At 38.0% G+C, this 25,086-nt stretch overlaps 1 protein-coding gene across 7 annotated transcripts in view; it reads right to left on the minus strand.

Annotated features, from left to right (window-relative positions):
• Positions 1-25,086, minus strand: part of ADCY7 (adenylate cyclase 7) — a 61,550-nt gene that overhangs the window by 20,312 nt on the left and 16,152 nt on the right. For 6 of the 7 annotated variants that reach the window (XM_013186857.3, XM_067004584.1, XM_048075358.2 and 3 more), the window contains exons 2-10: positions 21,496-21,644; positions 11,200-11,726; positions 9,764-9,964; positions 7,590-7,751; positions 6,648-6,797; positions 4,220-4,368; positions 3,805-3,916; positions 2,400-2,527; positions 1,996-2,154 (exon numbers count right to left, since the gene is read on the minus strand). In XM_013186857.3, coding sequence (XP_013042311.1) covers positions 1,996-2,154; positions 2,400-2,527; positions 3,805-3,916; positions 4,220-4,368; positions 6,648-6,797; positions 7,590-7,751; positions 9,764-9,964; positions 11,200-11,370 — 1,232 coding nt within the window. In that variant the 5' untranslated portion in view covers positions 11,371-11,726; positions 21,496-21,644. The remainder of the gene's footprint in view (positions 1-1,995; positions 2,155-2,399; positions 2,528-3,804; positions 3,917-4,219; positions 4,369-6,647; positions 6,798-7,589; positions 7,752-9,763; positions 9,965-11,199; positions 11,727-21,495; positions 21,645-25,086) is intronic. The other variant, XM_048075362.2, reaches the window with a different exon arrangement.

Consider the following 25,086-nt stretch of genomic DNA (forward strand, 5'->3'; position numbering starts at 1 on the left):
GCACAATATCTAACATATGCACTCTCGTTTCCCTGTGCTAATGTGTCTGAGAATAACATTATAATCTTTCAGGCATACATTAGAGAAATAGTCATAAATGCATTTTTAGTTTTGGTGTTATGTTTGTTATTTCTGCTTTACCCGTGTATTAAATTGTTATGAATACAAATCTTTTTTAGTTTAGAAAAGAATGAGGATATTCAGTCAAAGGAAATAATATATTTATAAAAGGAGAAGTTTCCCTGCATCCTTTCAAATGTCTTCAGAATTTCTTCATTGACAGAAGCCCAAAACATATATACTTCCTGTTTTAAATAAAACCCTCAAACTGCTCCCAGCGACAAAATTTCTGCTGTCTTCCGAAGGAGCAGAACTAGCTAGGATTGCAAGCTATGGAAAATCCCAGACAGATCACTGTTCCACAGAGGAAGCTACATAACAAATAGAAATCCCCCCCTTCCCTGTGAGGCTTAGTCTTCCAGGAACGGAAGGTTTCCTTCAGCTAGTTTTAACATGTGAAAAGCAAGTGCTAGACATGTATAGCTACAGAAATTATTAACTGTAATGTTTTGGAATCAACAAGCCAACTTAAAAGATCTTCAGTCTTTAAGAGAGAATCAAATATAAGCATGACAAACATAATGGAATAATCAGCTTTTAACGTTAGGCAATAGTCCTAAACATTACTAAAAAATAAACTTTCGTGCCATGTTCAGAGTCATGTTGTCTGCTTTACCAACAAAAGAAATTTTACAACTCCATATTCTTGTTTCATCATGCAGAATCACAGTAAAACACTCAACCTGGATGGCATTGCAACTGTTAACTAAGATCCAATTCGTTTGTTTTCTGTTACCAATGAAAGAAAAGAACTCATATCCCCTTACTATTTTGCAGAAAATCACTTTAAAGTTACAGGATTTTACCTAAAAGGTGTTCAAGGCATGCAAATAAGATGACACTGATGATACAATGTCCCTACTTAGAATCACTTTCCGAGAGAAATGAGTATCTTAATGCTTAATGTTTTTTTAATGGCAAACATATACCCCTCAGAATGTCATTGCATTAGTAAGCATTAATTTGCACAGGTTAATAAGAACATGCAAAATTACAGCGTCATTTGGGAATGGAAAAAGGAAAAGCTGTAATATTATCTTTTTCGTACAGATTAAAAAAAAAAAACCAAAAAGAAAAGAAAAACAAAGTTTTTAGCTCAATTCTAATCTCTGATTCAACTTCAAAAATAGAAAACAGATACATTTTCCTCAACGTGGAACATATAAAGTACTACTATTTTTAGAAGCATTTATATTTGTCCTTTTCAATAAGGATCTTCAAAAAAAGACAGCAAAAAGATCAACCTCAGGCCCAACACTCCGCACTGCTGAGCAATACACAGCAAGTTACACTACTGCTTTGCCTCAGTTCTTCCACCCAGGACTACTCATTCTGCCCATGACAAATGCTATGCAGAAAGAATACACAACAGTCAACAGCTCCAAATTCTTGCTTGGCCACTTCTCACCAGGATCTATTTTAATTTCTGAGAGTTGGGGCTTGTGGAGTGTTTGAATATAGAGCTAATATCAATTGGTCCCACCTGATTTATATGTCAACAGAAACATCAGGTGAATATTCTGCTTTGCCTTGTCAACATAAGTAGTACATCTATTCTCTATCTAAACTTAAAATTACAGTACACAACACAAGTTAACATAATGCACTGCTAAAGCCACACAACTTTCTCAAATGAAAGAGAGGTCAAGAAGTAGTAATTTTCCTGAGAAAACAATTGTATAGCTCATTGAAAAGTAACCATCAGAAAATATTAATATTTTACTGCTCAGGTAAGTAAGTACACATTTGACCTATTTTCTTCATGCCATTAGGATGATTTGCATTATGGCACAGTTACAAATTCCAGACTCATAAGCCACAATTATGAAAATGGTGATGATATAGTGAGCCAGCACTGAGAGCTAAGGTTCTCACCCAGGTACGCCCGCAGACTCCATGCGGTTTGCTAAGGAAACGTCGTGAGACCAGACATCATATTGCCACTTCCGCAGGCCGATCACGCCGCACAGCACGTTCCCAGAATGAATACCAACTCTCATGTTGATGTCCACGCCTGTGGCTTCTCTCACCTGCCTATGGAAGAAGGAAGGAATATGTTTTACATTTTTGACTTTGTCTCTTCCTTCTGGAGATCTATTAGGGTTTATTCTCAACATACACCCACTGCAAAGACAAGAGACAAACTTATGACCTAATGTATAACTATCAAACTACAGGTAATAAATGCTTTTTGAAGGTCATCAAGAATACTAAGAATGACTGCATTCAATATCTTCATAGACTCTATACAATTAAAAAGTCTTCTGTGCTATACTTACTTTATTGCTTCACACATGTCAAGTCCCATTTTAACACAGTTCCTGGCATGAACCGGCAATGACACAGGTAGGCCTGAGACACAGTAGTAACAGTCTCCCAGGATTTTTATTCTCATGCATTCATTCTCCTGTGAAATTAAAGTAAACTTATTTAACGGAAAAAAAAAAAAAGTGAACTGCAAGTAGGCCAATTACACCAAATCTAGGACTTGCCTACACCATTTTGAGAAAGTCAGGCTCCATTCAATCCTGTTTGAAGCAAAACCTACTTCTAATTTTCTGCGTCCAAGTGCCTGGAAGGTATTAGATATGACTACTTCAGGCATTTCTGAAATAAAATAATCTTATTTATTTCTTACTTTATTCTTGGAACTGCTGGCAGTTGAGAAACTATAAATGAAATTATAGCAGTGAAAAACTGTCAAAGAATTTACCATCTGAAGGATGAAATCTAATTATCTCTCTTAATATTAGTCTTTAATTTATTAATACCTGAATAATAAGTGGTTTGTTCACCTTTTCCTCAATTTCCTCATGGCAGTCATATAAATAACATTATGTAGTGACATAAAATCTGCACAGAATTTAGGGAGAAATTAGGGTTTGACTGATGATTAGAGATAGCTTAATTTGGGACAGCTAACACCTTCACCTGCCTAACCATCCGTACTGTGGGAACAGCTCAGCAGTTCTTCCATCAACTCTAAAGTACCACAATTTACAACCAGCCTAAGTCAGTGACAATTTATCAAAATAAGCTGTTCTCACTCATCAGTCCAAGCCTTAAGAGAACATGTCATTCTCTAACATCTGAAGCCACCCTGTAGGTTCTGATTAAGTAAGCTTAGACAGTCCTGTGCTTCTCTGTTTCAGAGATCTCTGGGGTACCTTTAGGTCAGAGCTGGTAGACTTCAGTATCCAGCCAAGCGTCCAGGTTAGCCATGGACTTTTATTAGGTAGTTTATTAGGACGCCTACAACATCCTCACATTGTGGAAGAGATGACTGAGAATATTTCCTTGCGGGATAAAAATAGCACAAAAAGCAGCAATCTCTTCTTACAGCCCAACCACAGAGTTGCAAAAGACCTTGACTCACTAAATCCAAATATTTTTTAAACAGTGCAATTTGCGGAAGAAATTCAAGCATATCACTCAAAATCTTAAATCTGTACCCAAGGAACAGTTGCAATGACCAAATGTATTTAATCCCAACTTCTACTGTAGCATAAAAAGCTGGTGGCAACTAGGATGGCATGACTTATTCCAAGAGTTCTTAATAGCTGCTTCAATACAATTGAGTAAATATGAAACTTTTACTTTCCAGCACTTGAAGTTTTAACAACTGAATTTTAACTGAATGAGAGTAGTCTTTAATCCCACTATACAGGAAACTGCAACACATACCTTTGCAATCTGATCAAACTTTCCAAAAAGTTCATTCAGCATTACTACTAGCTCCTTAGGAGAGCAGTCACTAGCAAGGCGAGTAAATCCCACAATGTCTGCATAGAGAATGCTACACAAGGACAAAAGGAAAATAAATAAATAAATGATGTATGAAGATATGTCTATTCCGCAGTCAGCTGAAATATTAAAATGCATTTAATGGAAAACACCTCTCCCTCAGAAAAAAAGGGCTCAAGTATCTCAACTCATTAGAAGACCACACATGAGTTTGGGATAGATTATCTTTCAACAACAGGAAAAAAGTCCACTTCAGCCTGGAAGTCTACCTCTGAATTTTAGTTTCACTGGACAATATGCATTGGTAAAAACTAGCAGCTTATATTAATATAACTACTTTGGAAATTAAACTTACCTTACATTTTGGTGTCTTTTTACATACAGACTGTGGAAGTTGTTGTCATGCATTTGCCTATTATCATTAGTTTCCTTCAGTCGCTCTATGATTGCTAGCTTCATTTCCATAGATATATGAGCTGGCAGTATGGATAAAAGCAAATTTTCCTAAAGGGGGAGCAAAAAAATTAATGATGCGAAATTCTTCATATAGTAACTTTGAAACTGCAAGATTTTAGTGGCCACAAGAATTAATTAAAGATATAAAAATTCCTTATTCAAATAGCCTTTGCATAATGCATGTCAGGTTCTCCAGAAAAGACTGTTCCATTTCAGTTCTCAAAAGCAAAAACAATGATTTTACATTTAAGTGCGTTACATAGGTTGCTGGGTTTTTTGGTTTGTTCCTTGTGCTCTAGATGTCACACCTCTCTAAGTATGAAACAGGAGAAAATTAAATAAATAAGTCAGTATTACTAAAATTTCTAGATAAATTATTTTTTTTCCCAACCAACCTCAGGATTACGTTAGCATCTGATAAAAATTCTGATAAAAGCTCACGCTCTATAACTAGTAATCTATGCAGCACTAAAAACTCTTATGCATTCACAAATGCTGGAATAAGTAGCTGGGAACACAGCAGACACAAAACTGACAATATGCTGCTGTAGCTTAAACGAACCAGGAACTGATGCCACTGAAATAAAAGTCTTCTGAACTGAGTGAGAATAAAGACTTGTTATAAACCACTTACGCTATTCAGCTATTCAGTGTGCTGCATGTTTTGCTGGCTTTGTCTTAAAAGCCTGCTCTTGAAAGAAGAGAGCACCAAGTTGTTGGACAGAAGACAAAAGGAGAGTAGTTTTAGCTCAGGAAAGACTCTGCTGCACCATAGAAAGAGCCACCACAGAAGAGAAAATGTTGTGTGGAGCTGCTACAAGCAGAAACTTTTTCAGATAACACTACCAGCAACGCCAAGAGATTGTGTAACTGAGTAAAACTCTGCCTGTTTGGACTAAATCTGTCCACTTTTCCTGAGCAAAGGATGCAGCAGTACACAGATGGGAGCAAGTTGCCAGGGTTGCTTAACCAGCACCTACCAGCAAAAATAAATGCCTTGGGATCACAGCAGGAAGAAGGGGTCCGTCAAGTACTTGACTGAACTAGCCATAGACTGCAGTTTGGCTTGAGGCTGCCTCCCAGAAATAGAAACTACTTCTTCCCCTCCCCTAGCATTTTAGTATTAAGGGAGTCAACTTTAGGGACCAATTTAAGCCAACAACAGAGCCCCGCTGGATGTAACGGGGCCATTTGATACTGACACATTATACAGTTTTCCAGAAAGTGATGATGAACCCTGACCTGCATTTCTCACATCATTTCCATTGGGAAAAAGTGGGTGGCAAAAAGGCAGCTCAGAATTGTCTGACAAATTACAACACCGATGAAAAGTAAACTGCCTGTAGACTTAAGCTCATCTACTCTTCAAACAAGCAACCACAGAAGACATGCAAGTTACCACATCGCCCAAAGATGTTATAGAAAGCACATTGCTTGTGTAAGCTGCTTAAATACTTCCCTGGCTGTTGTGTAGGGAACAGACTTCTGCTAAGGTTTTCATGCAGATTTGTCATCTCATATCACTAGACTATCATCAGAGGACAGGCTGCACCAGCAGTGTGACATTTTCTTTTCAACTCAGCCAAGTTGGTCACTTTTCAGCCCCTTCCTTTCATCTCGTAACTTGTGGGCAGAGAACTCAGCACACATCAGCCTTCTAGAGCTGCCAACTTAAACCCTTAACCCAACTTATACCAGGGTAAAAGAAGAAAGGCATACTAGTTTCAACTGATACTTCTTTACAGTCCTTCCTCAGTAGAAAACTCATGTTCCTTGCCTACTTCTCTAAATACCGCTGGAGTTTAGAGATATATAATTTATAATCATACTCCAAACAACACCGTAATGTATTATACTACTTTTTTTTCTGCCTTAAGTTTCAATTTTCTCCTTCTAGCAAAAGAAAGACTTTGTGAGACAAGAAAATAAAAGAACAAACGTTGCAGAATTACAAGGCAAAAGCATGACCAAGGGAAGCACAAAACTAACCGTTGAAGTTACCTTACAAGTATTTGTCAGGACATTAAGGACATTTGCTTTTAAGTTACCAGTCCCTTTAACTTTTTATACTAGGAGAAGTTAACTGAAATAACTGGCAATTACATTCCTGTTACAAATATTGTGATTTTCGTACAGACAAGCCACACGGAACAGCTTCCTCCCTTTAACTTCCTTCTTTTGTTACTAATGGCATAACTTTTGACATTAGGTAGGTATCACAAAGATCAGCCCTAGCCTTTCAACAGGCATTAGTCACAAACCTGATAAAATTACACCAACTTTAGAAATGAAAACAAGCAATTCATAACATGAATTATTTCACTTACTTGTTGCCTCTTTTCAATCTTCAGTTTCATTCGGACCTGAATGCACTTTAACGTGTACCTATACAAATCCCATGAAGCAACCTGCATTTGGCGTTTGTGAAATGCACCCATCAAGTTCCCACAAAGGAAAATGACAGCATTGGCAAGTACCTGCACAAGAAGAAAAATATTTACCTACAGCAGAACAGCCATTGATCTTTCACCAATACACACACTTACTAGTCCCTTAAAAAAAAAAAAAGTATTCGCAGGCCTTAATTTTCCCCTTACCCTGTCACACACCAAATCACGGCATTTCAATTAGCCAGGATGTGCCTGGGAAATATAAACTAACTTACACAGTGTCGGGCATTCCTGTACGAACGTACAGTAGTACAATGTAAAAGAGAATTCTGCTGTATCGCTTAACACTTTCATTTGCAGACACCAGTGTTTGATTTAGGGATAATCCAGCCAACAAACTCATGCATCAGCATACTGTGTGAAGTCTGACAACATCTGCAAAAGAGCTGGGGTGCTGCTTTGAACACACCCAATTAATAAGCTTTGGGAACCCTGAAAGGCACCTGTAGCACTCCCAGGGGCAGCAGCGGCCCTTTTGATCCACCCAGTAGGCAGTACCAGATGAAGTAAGATAGGACCCATCTGAAACAGCACAGATTGGGAAGAAAGATTGTGGCAAAGTTTGTTGTATTTTAAGTAACATGTTAAAATAAATAAATAAATAAATCTGCTTCTTCCACTCAGGTCAGGAAACCCAAATGCATGATAAATGAAAATAATTATGTTATCATAAAAGCATGCAAAACAGATGTTGGTCCAAGCTCCAAATCCTTGAATTGTGTGGACATTTGGTACTTATCTAAACAGGATAGTTATGCCAGTATCAAATGGTAATATGACTAGGATATTTAATTTCTTAACCAAGTAGCTTCTCCTTACCTGAAACAGAAGGGATCTCTTGTCTGCCTGAGAATCCTTGGATAACACACTTAGAACAATAATATGGGAAAGAGCAGAAAGAACACTAATTATAACTGCATCTCTCATCCCAAAAGGTAGCATGGTATAAACTGTGAAGATTATGAATAGAAAGAATGGCACCTTTGGAAAAAACAAACAAACAAAAGTGAGTCACGCACACACTCTTACATGTTATTATGTTCACCAAAAATCACTACAGAAGAAGGAAAGTAGCAGCATTCTTGCCTATTTTCAAGCCAAACAAAATATTGACATTTCAAAAGCACAGTTAAAAACATGAGGGAAGTAACCCTAAAATCTTTGGAAGAATTAGTAGCTATAAATTCATAGATAAAATGGTTTAGCTGACATATCACCTTTAATTTTTCCAGTTGTCCTCGTTCTTTATCCTTAATTTATCCATTACAGCTGAAGATGCACTTTATACATTATGTATCAGGAAAAGCACATTGCACAGATAGCAAAACTGAATAGAAACAAATTCATCACCTTCTCCAAGTCAGTATTCTAATCCTAAAACCACCAGATCACATTTATTTTCTCCATATTTGATAAATACTTCCAAGTGCTGACAGAAGAGAATAATGCCTATTGCCACTACCTACGTATTTAACTGCACAGATTTTACAAAATGCCCAGTGGTCTGCTACACTGCTACAGATCAGAAGGAACATCTACAGAACTTATATCCGTATTTATAGATTTGTTAGAGCGATACGCTCTTACATATGGAAACTAAACAAGACTGATCAGAAGAAAATACTGCAGCGTTCCTGACTCAGGTCTCTCTCTTCACTGCAGCTCAAACTTGCGCTGTTCCAGACATCAGCTTCCTTCAAGGAAGTCTCAAGGCCCAGACAACACTTAAATGCTTTGCCAGTATTAAGCAGATTGCTTGGCTGGGTCAGAAAATAGCAAAGAAATAAACAAAGGTTTTCATCCAACAAAAAAGTAACCTTTGCACATTCATATTTACTATTTCAGCTGTACCAAAAATCTTTCTACTGTATTTACAACCCTATCAGACTGTTCTGAATGCTGTGTAATTTTATTTTTTTTTATAAGCACAGGCAAGCAAAGGTCATACCTGCATTTAAACAGTAGCCTCAATCTGTCATAAATTCTTAACTTGTGATACAATTCTGGAATTCACCTATTCGCTTCAGCTTTCTAACCTATGGTCTCCTTATGTTTTTGGTTTTAAATCAATGTTATTACCAAATTACAACAATGTAAGACATTGACTTGCTGCATAGAAAGCAACAAAACCAAATCTTGCTTCATTACATGGCTGTACCTATAGTTAAGAATAGTAAGTTTTGTTTTCTTCCTAAGGTGGTATCTTCTTCCTTAAGTCAAAAAATACTGAATAGCAACTGTAAATACTGATGCTGGATCCAGGCCATAATACAAATCAGATTTTGGCTGTTTAACTCATAATTTATATCTTTCTTTATTTGAAGTAAAGAGGGGAAGGGGAAGAGTCAGTAAAACAAGATAAAAACTCATTTTTATTTCATTAAAAACTCTTCTGTTTACATTATGAAAGTTTAGGAGGAGTTTCCTACAGATTATGATATTTTTGGCATCATGAAATTGTCTGTCTTCTGATCAGAGATACTAAGTAATGGCCTTGAACCGCACCCAGCTATGCCAGGATGTGTCATTAATTCTTATTGTTCACTTCACCTCTCCCATTGATTTGAAAAACTGCTCCCTAGGGCACACCCAGTTCTAGAGTCCTTAATACATGTCTTGAACACCACTTTGACACACAAATTAACAAAGCAAGCATTACTAACAAAAAATTCTCTTAAAGATGAATTCATAATAGTTAGTATTTAACCTGCTTAAATAGAATTAAAATTACAACTTAAAGATGCAATTTCTGCATAAATTTATGCAGTTATCCAATTTTCTTAGCTCAACTGTATTTTCACTACCAGAAGAATACAAATGAAAACCGGCCACAATATAAACCAATAAAACCAATTTAGGAAAGGGAACCTAGATCTCAAGAAAAAAAATATTATTATGCAGTTATAATGTTCAGAAAAAAATAAAGCACACAAGTAGATCTATATATACTGACCAGTTCTGTGGAGGTACATGAATTACCAGGAAATACATACCTGTTCCCATGCTGAAAAATCATTTTCTCTTTCAAGAAGAGGAATATATCCTATGGTTAGGAAGCAAATCCAAATCATAACTCCAAATAATGTTAGCCATCTCCGAAACAGGGATTCGATACATAAAAGTAAGTACATGACTGCAAATATGACCAGAACAACACATACTGCAATAATGAAGGCAAGATGCATATTTGCTTCCTGCAAAAACAAAACAAAGCGTTATGTTTGATCTAACTTTCTCCTTTAGTAAAGATGGAAAATGCATCTATACAGTCCTGGAAACAGTTTAATTAGCTTTAAAATATGCTAAGCTGAGTTCCTAAGTAGTCAAGCTGTGGCAGTGTTAATACTTTCTGGTATTCACACATAAAGAGATAACAAATACTACTATAGGTACCCTGTCTGTCCAGTTTCATCATCATCATTTCCCAAATTAGTCTTTTTGTTGTTGTAAACTGTTATAACTATACTATATTGTACACAAATAAACATATTTAAAGAAGTCAAGCTTTGCTAAAAGGGGTGCAACAACTGTTTTCCCAGGTTTTACGGCAGTTGACTTGTAACACATATAAACAGCACTGATATTTCTTTCCATTTTTAAGGAATAAAAGCTAAACAGGATACGAGTGCAACTGGTATGATTAAGTCACTTTCTCATGAAGCACTCTATTTGGAAAGCAGTGTAAGAAGGCAGTGGAGGATTTTAACAGCTCCCTCATTACCCTTTTACAACATCATCATTAAATCAACTCCCCTTTTTACCAGGTGTCAACTGGGCTTACTTGAAGAACACTTTTTTTTTTTAAACAGAATCTTATTATGCTACACAACAGCAAATTTCTTTAAGATGTACCTTTCCTATGCCTATAGGATCCCTGCACTTTGCTAAATGACTACTGATTCAACAGATCTCCCATTATATTGTGGGATTGTTTGATGTCTTTTTAGTAAATAAATAAATAAATATATAAATCCTAAAAAAAAAAAAAAAATCACATCAGGAGTTCATAACCGATGTTAATTTACATTTCTTAGATGAATCTAAAAACAAAGTTTAAAAACAAAACATGCAGGAGACATTTTAACTTACGATTTTGTTGTGTCTTTGGCCCCACTATTATTTATTTACTATCATAGCCACTACTCAGAGTAGATTACAATTTATTCCTAATATATAGGAAGGGAAGAACATGCCTTCTCCCAACTGTGCATGTGTAAAAAAACTATCTTGTCTCACGCTATCCCTTCAAAAGCATACACAGCATTATTTACGTAATTACTTGATTTCTTTCAACATCAAACTTTCATACCACATAGCTCAAAAATTACTTAACCAGAAATGTTGAGTGCTGTTTTATGTGTATGCTATTATACCGATTCCTCATCATCTTTGAAAACACTGGATACCACCAATTAAATAGTATACTCACATCTTTGACAAAAAAGATGATAATTAGTGTAGTCCAGAAGATGATTGCAATGAAGAGCAGCAATAGCAGGAGTGGATGCTGCTGGCTTGTATAGCGGTACTTCTCATAGAGAGGGTCTGTTATCCTGCAGTCATCGTTTTCATTGAAGAAGTATTTACCCTTAGCTGGCATTTTATCCCAGGTTGGCTGCTATTTCTCTCAGTTCCCAGGGCACGCAAAAGGACCCAGCTGAAGCCTCTACTTCAAAGAGAATGTCTGACTTTTCGCTGCCGCCTCTGCAATCTTTAGCCACGCTGAGCACCCCCGGTTCTCCGATTTTACTTCTCATGAGCACTAACTTCAGATTCCCGATGCAACCAAAAGCAAGAGTTAGCGTCCCCAAAACCAGGGGCTATTCACCAGCTCCAGTTAGGAATCTCTAGATCAACTTGTATGTGTGCGGCAAGGATTTTTTTATTTTCTTTAAATTATTTTCAAAGTCTCTACCTTCTTTCCATAAGGTTGAATTTCACTTCCTGAGATGAACTCTGTAGAAAAACAGTATTATTAAGTTAGGTGTCTTCAGACAAATGGGCAACATGTTCCCCCCACCCAAAAAAGCACACTTAAACTCACTATCTGCATGCTCTAAAGAGCAGCAACTGAAAGCTGCTTCTGGCTCTCAGAGTGGAAGCCCGACAGCCCCCTGCACAGGCGATGCTGTCTAACAGCCACAGAGGCAGGGCTCCAGCGACACTTGGCAGCGGCTGCTCAGCGTGCACCATCACACCTTACTCCACCAACTGAAACTTCATTTGAAAAGCGTACTAAATTTGGTTTGTTTCCTTTTGAGCTAATGAGGTATTTTCCATGTGCGCAGCGTGCAACAAAAACTAAAGACAATTCACGCTATCGAGACTGGAAGAACTAGTAAACATGGTGGTTTGAGGGCAGAAAGTTCGCTAACCAGCTGATGTGGAAACTTGTTGAACAGCGAGCATACAGCTCCCTTCTGAAACCGAAATATGCAATAGATTTTTGTTTGTTTGTTTTGTGGGTTTTGCTGTTACGAAACAACACTTTTGAAGTGATGTGTATATATAAATTTTTAATCGTAATACATGTTTCTTGCTTTACTTTTTTCAAAATGTGTATTTTAAAAATTAAGGTTTTTTTACTCCTTTCGCAATTTAATTAAAAAGGAGACCAAAAATTAGAAAATAATACAACCGAAGCCAAAATTCACTCAACTATATATTTAAAAAAAAAAAAAAAGCATCTAGCTCTATATATTTCATTCAACTCCAATTAATAGCATTTCCAGGGCAAAGGGTGCATTCTATTAACAATGAATACTAAGAGATTAACTGTATTGTAAATTACTAGTGACCAACGTTTTTCAAATAGATTCGTGAATATAGCTCACTCAGTGCCAAGAGACGTAAAACAAAAAAGCAGGGGGATGGGATGGAGGGGAGCATGAAAAACAGGCTTTCAGAAGAAGTTTTATTAGAACTTGATAACAGGACAACAGCTTCTTTGCCACTTGACTGCCGTCACCATGGTGCCCAAGACTATTTCTCTGGGGAGAAAGAACCAGCTAAAAGAAAAGCCAAACTCTAGCCAGTTACTCTAAGACGAAACTTTCAACGACGCATGTTCCCACTGCATTCACATTACAACCAGAAGCAGTGCTAAGGAAAAACAGTTTCAGAAAGCATACTGAATGATTTAGTTTATGCAAATATAGCCAAAGATTAATATACTACCCACTTATTAGTGACCAAGCAGGCAAAAACAGATGTACCATACTGAGGCTGGACCAAAACGAAAAGTGAGCTTCTGCACCGAAATGAATAATTAACTTCTTGCTCACAGTATAGCACAAACTTGGATTAATCACAAAAAAAAAAGAAAACATATTGCATCACTTTTATTCAGTATCATCCAGAGTAAATGCAGATGCATATTGAAATCTGAAATAAAGACGTGTTTCAATAGATCTTCCCCTTGTACAGTTAATGGCACACCTGTGCCATTATTAGGCCCACCTGTACTTGCTGTTACTGAGCTTTCTTTCCTAATAAAAAGGTCTCCCATATTTTACCTGAAAAAAATCACCTGGCACGTATGCTATTTGCATACGCATCATTGCGCTTTTGCAAAGGTGTGTGGATGCATCGTAGAAATCAGTGACAGCCACAGAATCACAGAACGGTTTGGGTTGGAAGGGACCTTAAGGATCACCCAGTTCCCACCCCCTGCCATGGGCAGGGACCCCTCTCTGTGTCTATTCTCAGAAGAAAAAATTATTTAATATACTCACAGAAATACAATTTTACGGTAATTTTTATGATAATAGATATTTTGAAAGGCTCTTAAAAAAAAAAAAAAGCCTTTTTCCAGTTTGCAAAACCAAATCCATTTTCTAAAAACCATTAATTGCTAAGCAGTGATACACTCACAATTATGAGACATATAATCCTGTCTTGGGCTACTTAATCTGCAATCCAAGAAAAATGACTTTACAGCTTTTCTTCTGCCATTTATTCTTCTGACTCTGCCAAGGAAAATACACCACCAGGCACAATCTATTCTTCAGAACTACACTGTGGCTCTGGTTCAGTTAGCTAATATTCAAAAGATGAAAAATGTCAAATATCAGCTTTAATACTATTCAGGGATGGCTTCAAGAGTTTTACAGGACACAAAAATCAGAGAGACATGTCTCTTCAATGACTTAATCCATCTCAATAAAGTAAGAGAGTGCTAGCTTATTGATTCACGTATTCCTTCCCTGATTGTTACACTGACATACATTGCAAGTAATTACTAATGAGCCCTGGGTCACAGCATTTTCTTCTCAAAAACTCCGTTTAGTAAAGAAAGCCCCAAATGGTACCGTATTGGTTTAACAGGAATCTGTAATACACTACATGAATACTACTTTGAGATGAATAATTCAGTTCTGGACTAGTTTCAGTTTGCATCCTGCATCCGCTGCCACTACCAGAACCCTTTTTAGAAAGAGCCACCCAGCAACTTGTGCTTCTTCAGTACAAGCAAAATACTTTAAAACTTTCAATTTACTTAACCAGACTTGAACACAAAAATAGTATTAGTGATATTAATTCCTCCCATTAGCTTAAAACTTCCTTAAAAAAAGGGATCTTTCTTCAAGAAACTAACAGACTTAGCTGAAAGTTTCCACTCTTTTTGTCCTTCCTCCCGCTCTGAATTTTTTTTTCCAACAGCCACTTTAAAGCAGAGAAGAAATACTTATGAGAGGGAGAAATGTTCTGTCTCAGAGATGACATGACACACTAGTAAAATCATCAGTCGAGGCACTCCTGTTTATGTATTTAAGGATCACTTAAGCACTGTTCACCACAGCATCACTTTTACTTTTTTTGGTCATTACTTCTTGGAGATTTGGCGTTCTGACACCACAAGAGAGATGTAACCCTCAGCTGGCAATAGACCACAAAATCCAAACAGCACTCCCAGAAGCAGGAGCAGCAAACAAAAAGGAGCTCTGATCGTCACTTTATCAAGAAAAAAAGCTTTCTTTGGAAGTCTTCGCTGTGTTCTGAAGAATTAGAAAGGAGAAGGAACAATTTGTCAACAGGATTAGTTCAGTGTATGTATACATATATAAGAAATAACCCAAATAGTACGGATTGGAAACTGCACTGAGAACTGACAAGAACGTCTACCAAACAAATGAATAAAACTCCATCAGATCTAGATGAGTTCCAGCCACGTGCATGGCAGTAAACTTGAAAAATATTTGGCCAGATAAAGAAGTTGGCCCAATGAATACACAAGAACATTGGACTCATGATAGGCAAAAAAAAAGAAAAAAGAAAAGAAAAAGAAAGACAGTAAGATTCCTTTCAGAATGTGAATCAAACAGCTGCAGCCTAGTAAATCTATTCTGTTCCAATGCACTGGGAACAAGGCTGCATTCAGATTCAGCAACAGAAACTTACCCAGGTAAGTACTGGGCAAGATCTTGTGCACACACACACACACAGCCACCTCTTGCTCACCAGAAAAGAGCTATTTCTGTCTTCCACAAAACTGGGTATTTCTGACAGCAGCTCTGTGGTTGCTTCCCATTAGTATCAGCTGTCAAATACCACTACACTCTCGTCTCCTGGACAAAGCCATAGGATTTTGTTATAGAAGACTGAAAGCTACTAGGCTTGGAATGATGCTCTTTTGTTCTCTTGGACTAGTTAAAACTGTCCGCAGCGCTCTGTGTCAATATACAACATTTGCTTAGGAATTGGCCAGGACGCAAGAGTTGCAGAAGAGACATGGCCACACTGCAGAGCCTAGAGACCAAGTGTTTAAAAAATATATATAAAAAAACAGAAATATGATATCCTGGGCTACACTAACAAGTCATATTACAAAAAAATCAGTGAAGACATTCTTTTGCAGTTGGCTCAAGATAAGTAATTACAAAAAGGCAAGTCTCTTCACCAGGGAAACTAATCTGGGAACTTGCATCACTCAGACAAGAGGCACATCACCTGATGGGGTGATTACATCCCTGTGCCTCCACAGCTGCCAGGACTTCCCTCATCTTCCATCTCCAGCCTTGTCCTGAACAGCATGCAGAGGGTGCTGAAGGACGGAGTAACTTCTGAACTGTCCTAAAGGACCGGTGCCAGGGCAGGGCGAGCAGGGAGACACGGGAGAACATCCGAGGCGCCGAGAGCACAGCAGAAAGCTCCGTCACAGCGGCACAGAGAGCGTTCTTCCTTCCTGACAGCGCAAGGTGGAGCGACAGAACAACGTGCTATCTGACACAAAAATCAGGCTGATAACAACAAAACAGCTCTTGGTAGGCCCTTCCTTTATTCTATTTATGAAGCACAAACTGTTCTCAGGTTTCAGACTGTGGAGTAGACCTGGCAAATCCGTATCCTCCTGCTCAGTCTCCCACTCAGGACTGACGCAGATGGCCAGGAATCACATCCTTTCTCCCCTTTCCTTACAAGTACTGTCCCTACCAGACACTGACCAAGTTGATGCCATTCCAAGGAGGATCCAAGTACACTGCAGTTCTGTTTTCCATTTCGAAATTATCGATGCATTCACAAACACGTTCTCAGTAACTGCCTGGATAATAAGTACTTATTTTTCCACTTAGCTGCTCATTTGCCAGGGACTCAAGTCTTACCCGCCTCAAGCTGTTTACTGAAAAGCAGTCTCAACCATGAAATACTAAAACCAAACCGTAATAGCAAGAATCAAGTAAAATGACATATATTGCCTTATTTTTCTCAACAGCCAAAGCACAAAAGTGAGCAGAAGCAGTTTTTCTGTTTTTAACTACTACAGCATCAAAGAAAAAGGTGCACTTTTGATTTCCATTCCATCTTTTGTTTCACACAAATGACAACAGTGTTTCTGAAATTACATTAGCAATTTCCATGACAAGAATGATTGCTGACCATAATTACCCATTAGCAGATATTAAAAGGGAATCAGGAATCTGTAATCATCAAATAGAATAATTGCAGGAGTATTAGTAGATGAATTATGAATTTCAGGCAAAAATAATCTACGGTCTAGTGGACTCCACAACTAATTCAGTCTAGCAAACGAATGTTAGCAATCCTTTTGGATTTTGCATACTTCGCAGCAGTCACCACAGGAAATACCACTCATGTTAAAGACAACACTTCTTCCTTTTAGGAATTTGCTTCCAAATGCTAGCCTGCAGTCATCTTAGCTTTTTCTGCTCCTATAAAAATATTAAAAGGAGAACAGATGCATTTGTAATGCCTTATCTGCTATCAGCAGTAAATCTAACTTGTGCAGTAAGTTTCTTTACAAAGGTAAACCATTTTTGTACCCTGAAGTTCTTTATGTGTCATTCCACCTTCCTTATTTATGTTTAATTTGTGAAGAGCTCCTTCTGGAAAACAGAAAAAATCTGATCTACATTTACCTTGTTTTCCTATTAGAAGTGAGCATTCCCACTTCTTCACATGATCACTCAAAGCTCTATTTACATACAAAAGCCAAAACAATACAAAAAAGTAGTCTGACAATTGGAAAAAAAAATCAGGAGACAGAAGAAATCCCGACACGTGTCAGAACAATCGTTATCAATGAAATAAAACAAAGGTTATCACTATGCACTCAGAGCCGTAATGATGATAGTGCTAAATACTCTGCAAAGAAAAACTAAAACGTTTTCTATTCGCATTCCTATTTGAATAGATTGCTTCTTCTCATGACGTGTGTTGTACAATAGCCTCTAAAATCAGAACAACAACTTGTGTAGTAGTAATTTGAATATAGTTTTCCAGTCACTGGTAGAAACAGAAGATGAGAAATAGCAGAGGCCATGGTTTCACACACATCCGAGCCGAGCAGGCAGCTCCGAGCACGAGAAGGAGAAGGTGTCTCCCACCTGGACCCCTCTCCTGGCCAGCCTGCCCAGGCACCCAACTCCGGCACCCACCGGCCTCTCTTCTGAGCCTACTCACCAAAGAAATCAGAAAGCTAGTTTTGCCCTGTCACTTCTCTGTCTGGGTGCTGGAGCGTGTCTGGAGCGTGTCAGCGAGCAGAGGCATCTGATGAGCTCCAGAGCTGGCCCAGCATTTGGAAAGGAAAGGCAAACCACAAGTACGGGAGCAAGGGCAGCAGTGAGTTGCTAATTGACTCATCAATTTTCACAGGTCCACAGCCCAAAAAGAAGTTTACTGATAATATCGCATCTAGAGCTGCGGTGCTCACTGACGAATACCACTATGGTTACAGGACAGGCTTCAAGGAGAGCCATTAGCCCGTCACAAAGAAATCTCTGCGCTACTGATCCACGCAGTACACAGCAACGATTACAGAAGATGGCTCAGGAAACTGAAGACTCATAATTTACGACTAGCTCATAAACTAAGCTAAGTAAAAAAGGAAAAAGAATCCATATAACCAGAGCAGAGTGACTGAATTAGATGGGAGAGTTTACTGCTGTTCCAAGGTAGTTTATTGTGCAAATATAAGGCAGCTCAAACAACAATCTCTCCAGCCTTATAATTAACTTCAGTTTCTATCTCAGCAGGAAAAAAAAAAGTCCTTTTATAATGCTGATTTTCATAGGCAACAAACTCCAGGGTGTAAAAAAAGTATTATCACACTAGAAGAGAATTCAGCTGTGCTTTGCATCTTTCGAAGTCCAAGGTGTGTGATTATTTCATGAGTCCTAGACACTCCGATGTACCTTACAAATAGATTTTCTGACTAACTGGTTTAAAATTGAATTTATGACCACAAAAGTCAATATCCCTCTTACAGTAAGTTTTCTGTGACCTGTTTTAAAAGTCACACCTTTGAACGCAGTGTCCTCAGAAGTCAGGATAAGTTTCCATTGTATAATTTCAATTATATCAAAAGCAGAATGCTTGTTCAGTTATTTATAGTAATAAAGAGCAACATAAACTACATTTTAAAAAAAATCCAAAATACAGAATATTTAGCTTGAAGACTATAGGTAAATATTTAGCTTGAAGACTATAGGTAAAAATAGTGTTTCCAACAGAGGGGGGAGGGGGGAAGACTCAATATTTTCTACTGAATACCCCTGATTTTTACAGAAACTGAAATCCCTGATATTTTCAAAACATTTTTCTTATAGGGGAAAAAATACATTACACTAGGTAATACTCAGTCTATACTGAAATTAGTACTAAGAAAAAGGATCATTTGAAGAAAGGTGTGTTCAAACTGACAAGTTTTTTTTCCCGATGTTATTGTTTAGGATGCTAAGGCTGACAAGCTCCCTCAGCTCAACAGAATTACGTAATTACATCTAGACTTAAATCTCTCTCATTTGTATAGCAATATTTTAAATATGCCTCCACTTTTCTCTCTCACTAAAGCAACCAAGAAACAGTCTGCTGATGTGCCAGTGCCAGAGCACATGGACGTAACTTGCCGCCTCTTACAGCTAGGTACGCCAGGAGACACTCAATAAATAAATAATTCACAGCGAGTGCAATGGGCATCACGCATTACTTTTACCTTCCCCCCATCTCATTTAGTTATTTAGGGGGAGTGCTGCAGTTTCAGAGAAATGCATGTTTCCCACCTCTAGGTTAAACAGTATATTTGCACAGAACAGGTGCAATCACAACATGGCAAGGGATAAGGGGCATGCTATGGGCGGGAGGAAGATAAAACCTGTCCTAAGTCAGATAAGAAATCACTTGCTATTTAGATTTAGGTTCAGTCCAACTAAAGACAGTGAAACAGAGAAGCAGGCTCAAAGATAAACACACCTCTCTCTTCTTTCTACAATACTTGCATGTTACTGACCTGAGGAGAAACCCATACAGACAGCTGAGGCTCAGCTGATGCACTGAACCCAATGGCTTTGGGTTTTTAGTCTGTTTTTTTTTTGTTTTGTTGGTTTCCCCCCCCCCCCCCCCGCCCCAGTCTCTGAGGTTTTGGAAGAACTATCATAGATGTTCACGCTGAAAATATGTCACTGAGTAGTAGGTAACTGACCCTGTAAGGTTGCTCAAAGCATAGGTCAGCACTGCCTTCATACTGTACTGTTATCAATAGCTATTATAGAACCAATCATTTTAAAATGCTTTTACCAAGCATCATAACCAAAATACAAGAGTAAGCCGTAATACAAAAACAACATTGCTTGTGTCTAAGCCAAAGGTAAAAACCATTTTTTCTGTCTGAATTTCTGCTTTTTCATCTGTATCTGCTTCAGGAGGAACTCTAACTTGAAGAATATCAGACCTGCAGACAATTTCACTTTGGAAACAAACCTCAGCCCAAAGCTGATGACAGATGGACAATGGAACCAACATGACTGTACATCAGCACCAGGAACAATGTACTGCAGGGTGCTATTGCAGTACAAATATTTTTGAAGTATAAAATGCCTTTAAAGTTTCATAAAGAAAGCCTTCCTTCCATTTCTGAAACAGGGGAAAAGGGACACATTAAATCCAATTCCCCTTTATTTAATGACCAGCACTTCAACAGTAAATTCTATAGAGTACATGTTTTTAAAATCTTATTTCTATGTACTATTTATTATATAAGGGGATTTTAACATTCCCCAGACATCTCCAAATATCAGCCATGCAGTATTTGTTACACCACCACATGCATGCTTTACAGCCAAAACCAAAACTAAAACTAACACTTGCAATAAGGAAGTTCCCTCCCTTGGAGGTTAAGCACTAAAGTACCACTAAGGAGACATACCTACGCTTCTGACAGGAAGTTTTGCTTCTGCTGTTATACCCTACCTCAGCTCACAAGAGACACCAAAAAAGAACAGAATGTTTAAGTAAGGTTTCAAAAACACAACATGGGGTTTAGGAAAGGTCATTTATGAGCTCACTGAAATAAACCACCACCAATGGGATGAAAGCTCTGAAGTCTTATATTTTCAGTCATACTTGATAGCAACAGAAGCTTCAAAATTGTTAGGGGTTTCATACATATTTACCACTGATCCATACTCCATGCTATGTGAACCAAGTGTTCACAAGTACTTGGGTATGGTCTCTTAGATAATTGAAAGAAGAAAGGTGTACAGAAACAGTACAAAGCTCTCTGTGTTGTACTGCTCCATAGGCAACCACATAACCCATGGGAATTTACACTGTAAGTTTTGATTGTCTACCAAGATAATGCAACTGCTGAACACAAATCTGTAATCACTATCTTTCTCATTTCATCTTATCCTGTATCTTTCATTTTCAAAGCTTTGCTTGGCAGCCAACCCAACTGTTCTCTACACTAACAAGCTACTGGAAACCTGCATCATGTGAAGCACTGAGTCACTGTGGGAAATATTGGTGTCTCAGGAGGCAACAGCTGAAGTGAAGCAGGCACTTCAATTAAATTATGCTTGAGCAGCTTTACCCTTTGGATTCAGTGATACTAAATTCAATTAACTAGTATTATAAAACAGAAATAGTTAATACCAAAACATGAAATAATTTGATAGCCATAGCAAAACTTCAGGATATGGTAAATGTTACTTTTTTAGAAAAGTCTGAAGTTACTTCCCTGGAGCAACACAGAGTCCACAGAAGAACTTTCCAAAATAGCAAAGTATGTAGCCACTATCACATGAAAGTTTATCATGCTGATCAACATCTAACCAATCCCCAGAGCAGGGCGAAGCCACTGAGAAGGTACTTTTTACCTAGACTGTAAGGCTGAGCTGTGCATAACAGGTTACTCTGGGGTTTTATGGTCCTAAATTTTACTTAGAATCTTGATTAAAAAAATATTTAAAAAATCTTGTTGTTTGCTTACCATTACAGGCCACAGAATTCATCAGCAAAAGTAGCATTTCTTCACTCCATTGTGGTCTGCCTGATCATTTTGAAATTTGTGCAGCAGAGTCAGTACAACCCAGTCAGGTATGATTCTTGACACCGAATCTTTGAGATATTCACACCAACCTGCAACAAGATGAGGACTCTTTATTCCATGGACCACCGCAGGCATTAACAGTGTTTCTACTTCTTCCCTTTGTAGCTCAAGGAAGAAAAAAGGACTACTCATCCTCTGTCTTTTGCCAGGAAAATCAACAGAAGAAAAACTTAGTTTACTATACTCTGACAACGACAATGCACTGTTTTCTTAAAACAAAATATACATTTATACATATTTGTATACTTATCTAAAATATCTTTGTCACCAAGAACACACACACAAGCGTGCACTCTGCATGTCTATACGCAATCCCACTCAGCAGCAAAGCTACGAAAGCACTTCTGTCACAAGGGGTTAAATGCTCAGTTCATCCTTAAGCACTGGGACAAGCTGTGATCAAATCTTGCTACTTTTTGGACAGAAGTTGCTTGGCTCCACTTAGCCAAGTTCATGGGCATCAGTATTTATAGAAGTCAGTTGGAGACTGGAGACAATTCTTAAGAAAAAGGTCAAGATCCTGACAAAGCCTTCCTGCAGCCTTAGAGATAAAAGAGAAAGGAAGAAAACAAGATCACATCTTGCAGAGCTGATCTGAAAAGGCAGATATAAATCTGCTGCGTGTATGTGTGTGTGTGTGTAAATGGAGATAAAAATGAGACTATAACCTCTGTACATCTTATTAGAGGTACATGTTCGATCTGGAATGCCCGAACAGGTTTCTTCTTTACTTTCATCTTACTACTTCTCCTGCAAGGATGGCTCCCTGGTATTCAGCAGACAGATGCCTCGAGCTGCTTTGAAATGGGTCAGTGCAGTGCAGAGAGCAATACCAGCAGCTGCTCACTGGTACTCAGGTAGGAGAGTGAGGAGAATGTCCAAACACCCAGGGTGTCCCAGAAATTTCATAATGCTTTTTAGAAACATACGCTATGATTTATTCATTTATTTTTCAATTACCCAGAAAGAACACTTCAGAGATTTTACACAAGTTGCTAAAGCATTATGGTTTTCAGTGTTTGTGAAAGGGCTTAACTGCTGTTATTTGTACTTGTATGATGTTAGCTCTTAGAAGGTTACAGTAAGGATTATGCTTGATACCCAAAACTTCACCAAATTTCTTTTTTTTTTTTTTTTAAATACCTGTCTGAAAATACAACTTTCACCAGAGCCTCTGATAAGCATTTACATGCAAAATGAACTTTATGGGCAGAGGGATCAAGCTGCTCAGCCAGAAGGGGTGTCAGGACCAGGCCCTACGGACAGTACGCTTCACGTCATGCACAAGCACTGAAAACAAAAGCAGAAACGAGAGAAGTACTTTGCTTCAGCACCTACAGAGAGGAAAAAAGATGGTTCTCTCTGTATGCATAACCAAAGCTCGTCAGAGGCACAGAGAGCAGCCTCCTGATAAGCAGTATGTTTCAGGAAGCGACACGCAGTACTTTGAGCCATTTTTTGATCTACAAGACAGAGAAAGCTGCCTGCATTCAGCGCTAACCACAGGCCCTATTACCCTAGCAACTGTTTGCAGGCCCTGCTCATTCTGCCTGCCGAACAGTTACCAGCTACACTGCGAGCACTGCGCCTTGCTGCTCTGACTGCAGGTGCTTTTCACACTTACCAGTTTGTTATTTATGTGGCATTGAGCTGGTGGATCAATGCACCTGCAGCACAAATCTGTTTTATCTTGTGTTTTGTTTTTTTTGTGTGCGCTTTTTGCTTTTTTTTTTTTGTTTGTTTTTAATGTGTTCAATCTTTATCAAGCTAAAACTATTAAAAGTTGTAAAAAACTACAGCCAAGCTGCAACATTAAAAAAAAAAAAAAGTTTTCTGTTTAGTCCTTAGTAACACACTATTACTTTTTTTTTTCCCCTCAAGATTTTTCCTTTGCGTTAGGTTTGGAGCCTTACAATATGAAGAAAAAGACATGAGAATAGCTCTCAGTTAATTTTACTGAGAGTTCATTAGCTTCAAGAAACAATAAATTTGACCTAACAGAAACTCCAAACAGAGGGATGGGTTATTCTTGTATTACAAAGTCCCAGACTTAGCATACTTCACCCAAATGTAACACCTGTTTAGAGCATAGACTTCCAAAACTGTTTGATTCTTCCCTGTTTTATTCAAGACATCTGTTCACCAACATACCAACTAATCAGATTTCCCTATTCTCCAAAATACTTCAGAAATGCTTAAAATACATATCATTTTTTTTAATTTAAAAAAATAATAAAACCATATATAAAGCACACCAAAATTATTATGAAGACTAAGATGTTTCCTTCTACTTTACTGCCTGGCTAATATTTACAGATTTCCTTAAAATCACTTCCATGTTATCCTAAATTTCCAAAGAAACATGAATTGAACTGATGCATAGCTTAAAGTTTACTTTACTCAGGAACTTGTTTCTCCAGTAAACTGTCTTACAATATAAATGCTTAGGAACAAAAGTCAGATTGAAACTGTATCAGATAAAGCTGGGACTGCTTCCTCTCCTATACTATCTGCAGAATTACTTTGAAAACCACAAGAAATGTCAAAATTGTATCAATTTCTCCCATAAAAGGAATTTTAAAATTACATGATAACACAACAGAGCAGCCTGACTGTACTTGTTACAACCAGCTGAGCATTCTTCAGTTCTCTTCTTCATTTTACCTTTGTTACATCCGAACTCCTTGGCTACCAACGTCTTGCAACTGATCCCCCTGGGGAAACACCTAGAAAACAGGACTTCAACACAAAGACTGGTTTCTGGTCTCTTGGAAGTAATATTTAATTAACACAGGAACGGTTTCCTGAACGCACAAAGTTTGAAGTAAGAAGACCCATACAGAGCCTGTCTCAGACGCACAGCTAGGAAGGTCTCCAAAATTTGCTGGTACAATCTTTCTTGCTGCAACAAGTCTGAAGGCTATACAGTGCTGCTGGAGTGGTTTTACGTTTCAGTGACTAGTGTTTTTCTATCTGATACAAGCACAAAATTAAGAATTTAGCAAACCGTAGTTCATATTTAAACTATTTCAAATTTAAAATTGCAATTATTTTCATGAGCAAACGCAAGAGCAGAAACACCATTACTACAGGCTGCATCAAATATGCAGTTTCCACTCCTGCAGCTGCAGCTCTCCAGCACCACTGGAAGCTCTTTGCCAAAACCCAGTGGGGGTGTCACTACAGCTCTCTTTCTCTCAGCAAGGTCGTACTGCCGTTTGGTTTACACTAGTGCCTTGGCAGGGCTGGTATTGGCAGGAATTCGCTGGCTGGGACACGATACAGACGTGCACCAGAACTAAGCTGAGTGAAGAATGCTATAGAGTTGAAACCATACAGGACCAACTAAAGGAGGCAGAACATACACCACACCGATAATGCAACAGTAGACTTCAACTACTCACCTATAACAAGATCAAATGGCATGAGATAAAAAGCAGAAAGTGACAAATTCAAAAATGACAATCTAGA

This window comes from Anser cygnoides, chromosome 12 (assembly GCF_040182565.1).
Source record: "Anser cygnoides isolate HZ-2024a breed goose chromosome 12, Taihu_goose_T2T_genome, whole genome shotgun sequence".
Lineage (NCBI taxonomy): Eukaryota > Metazoa > Chordata > Aves > Anseriformes > Anatidae > Anser > Anser cygnoides.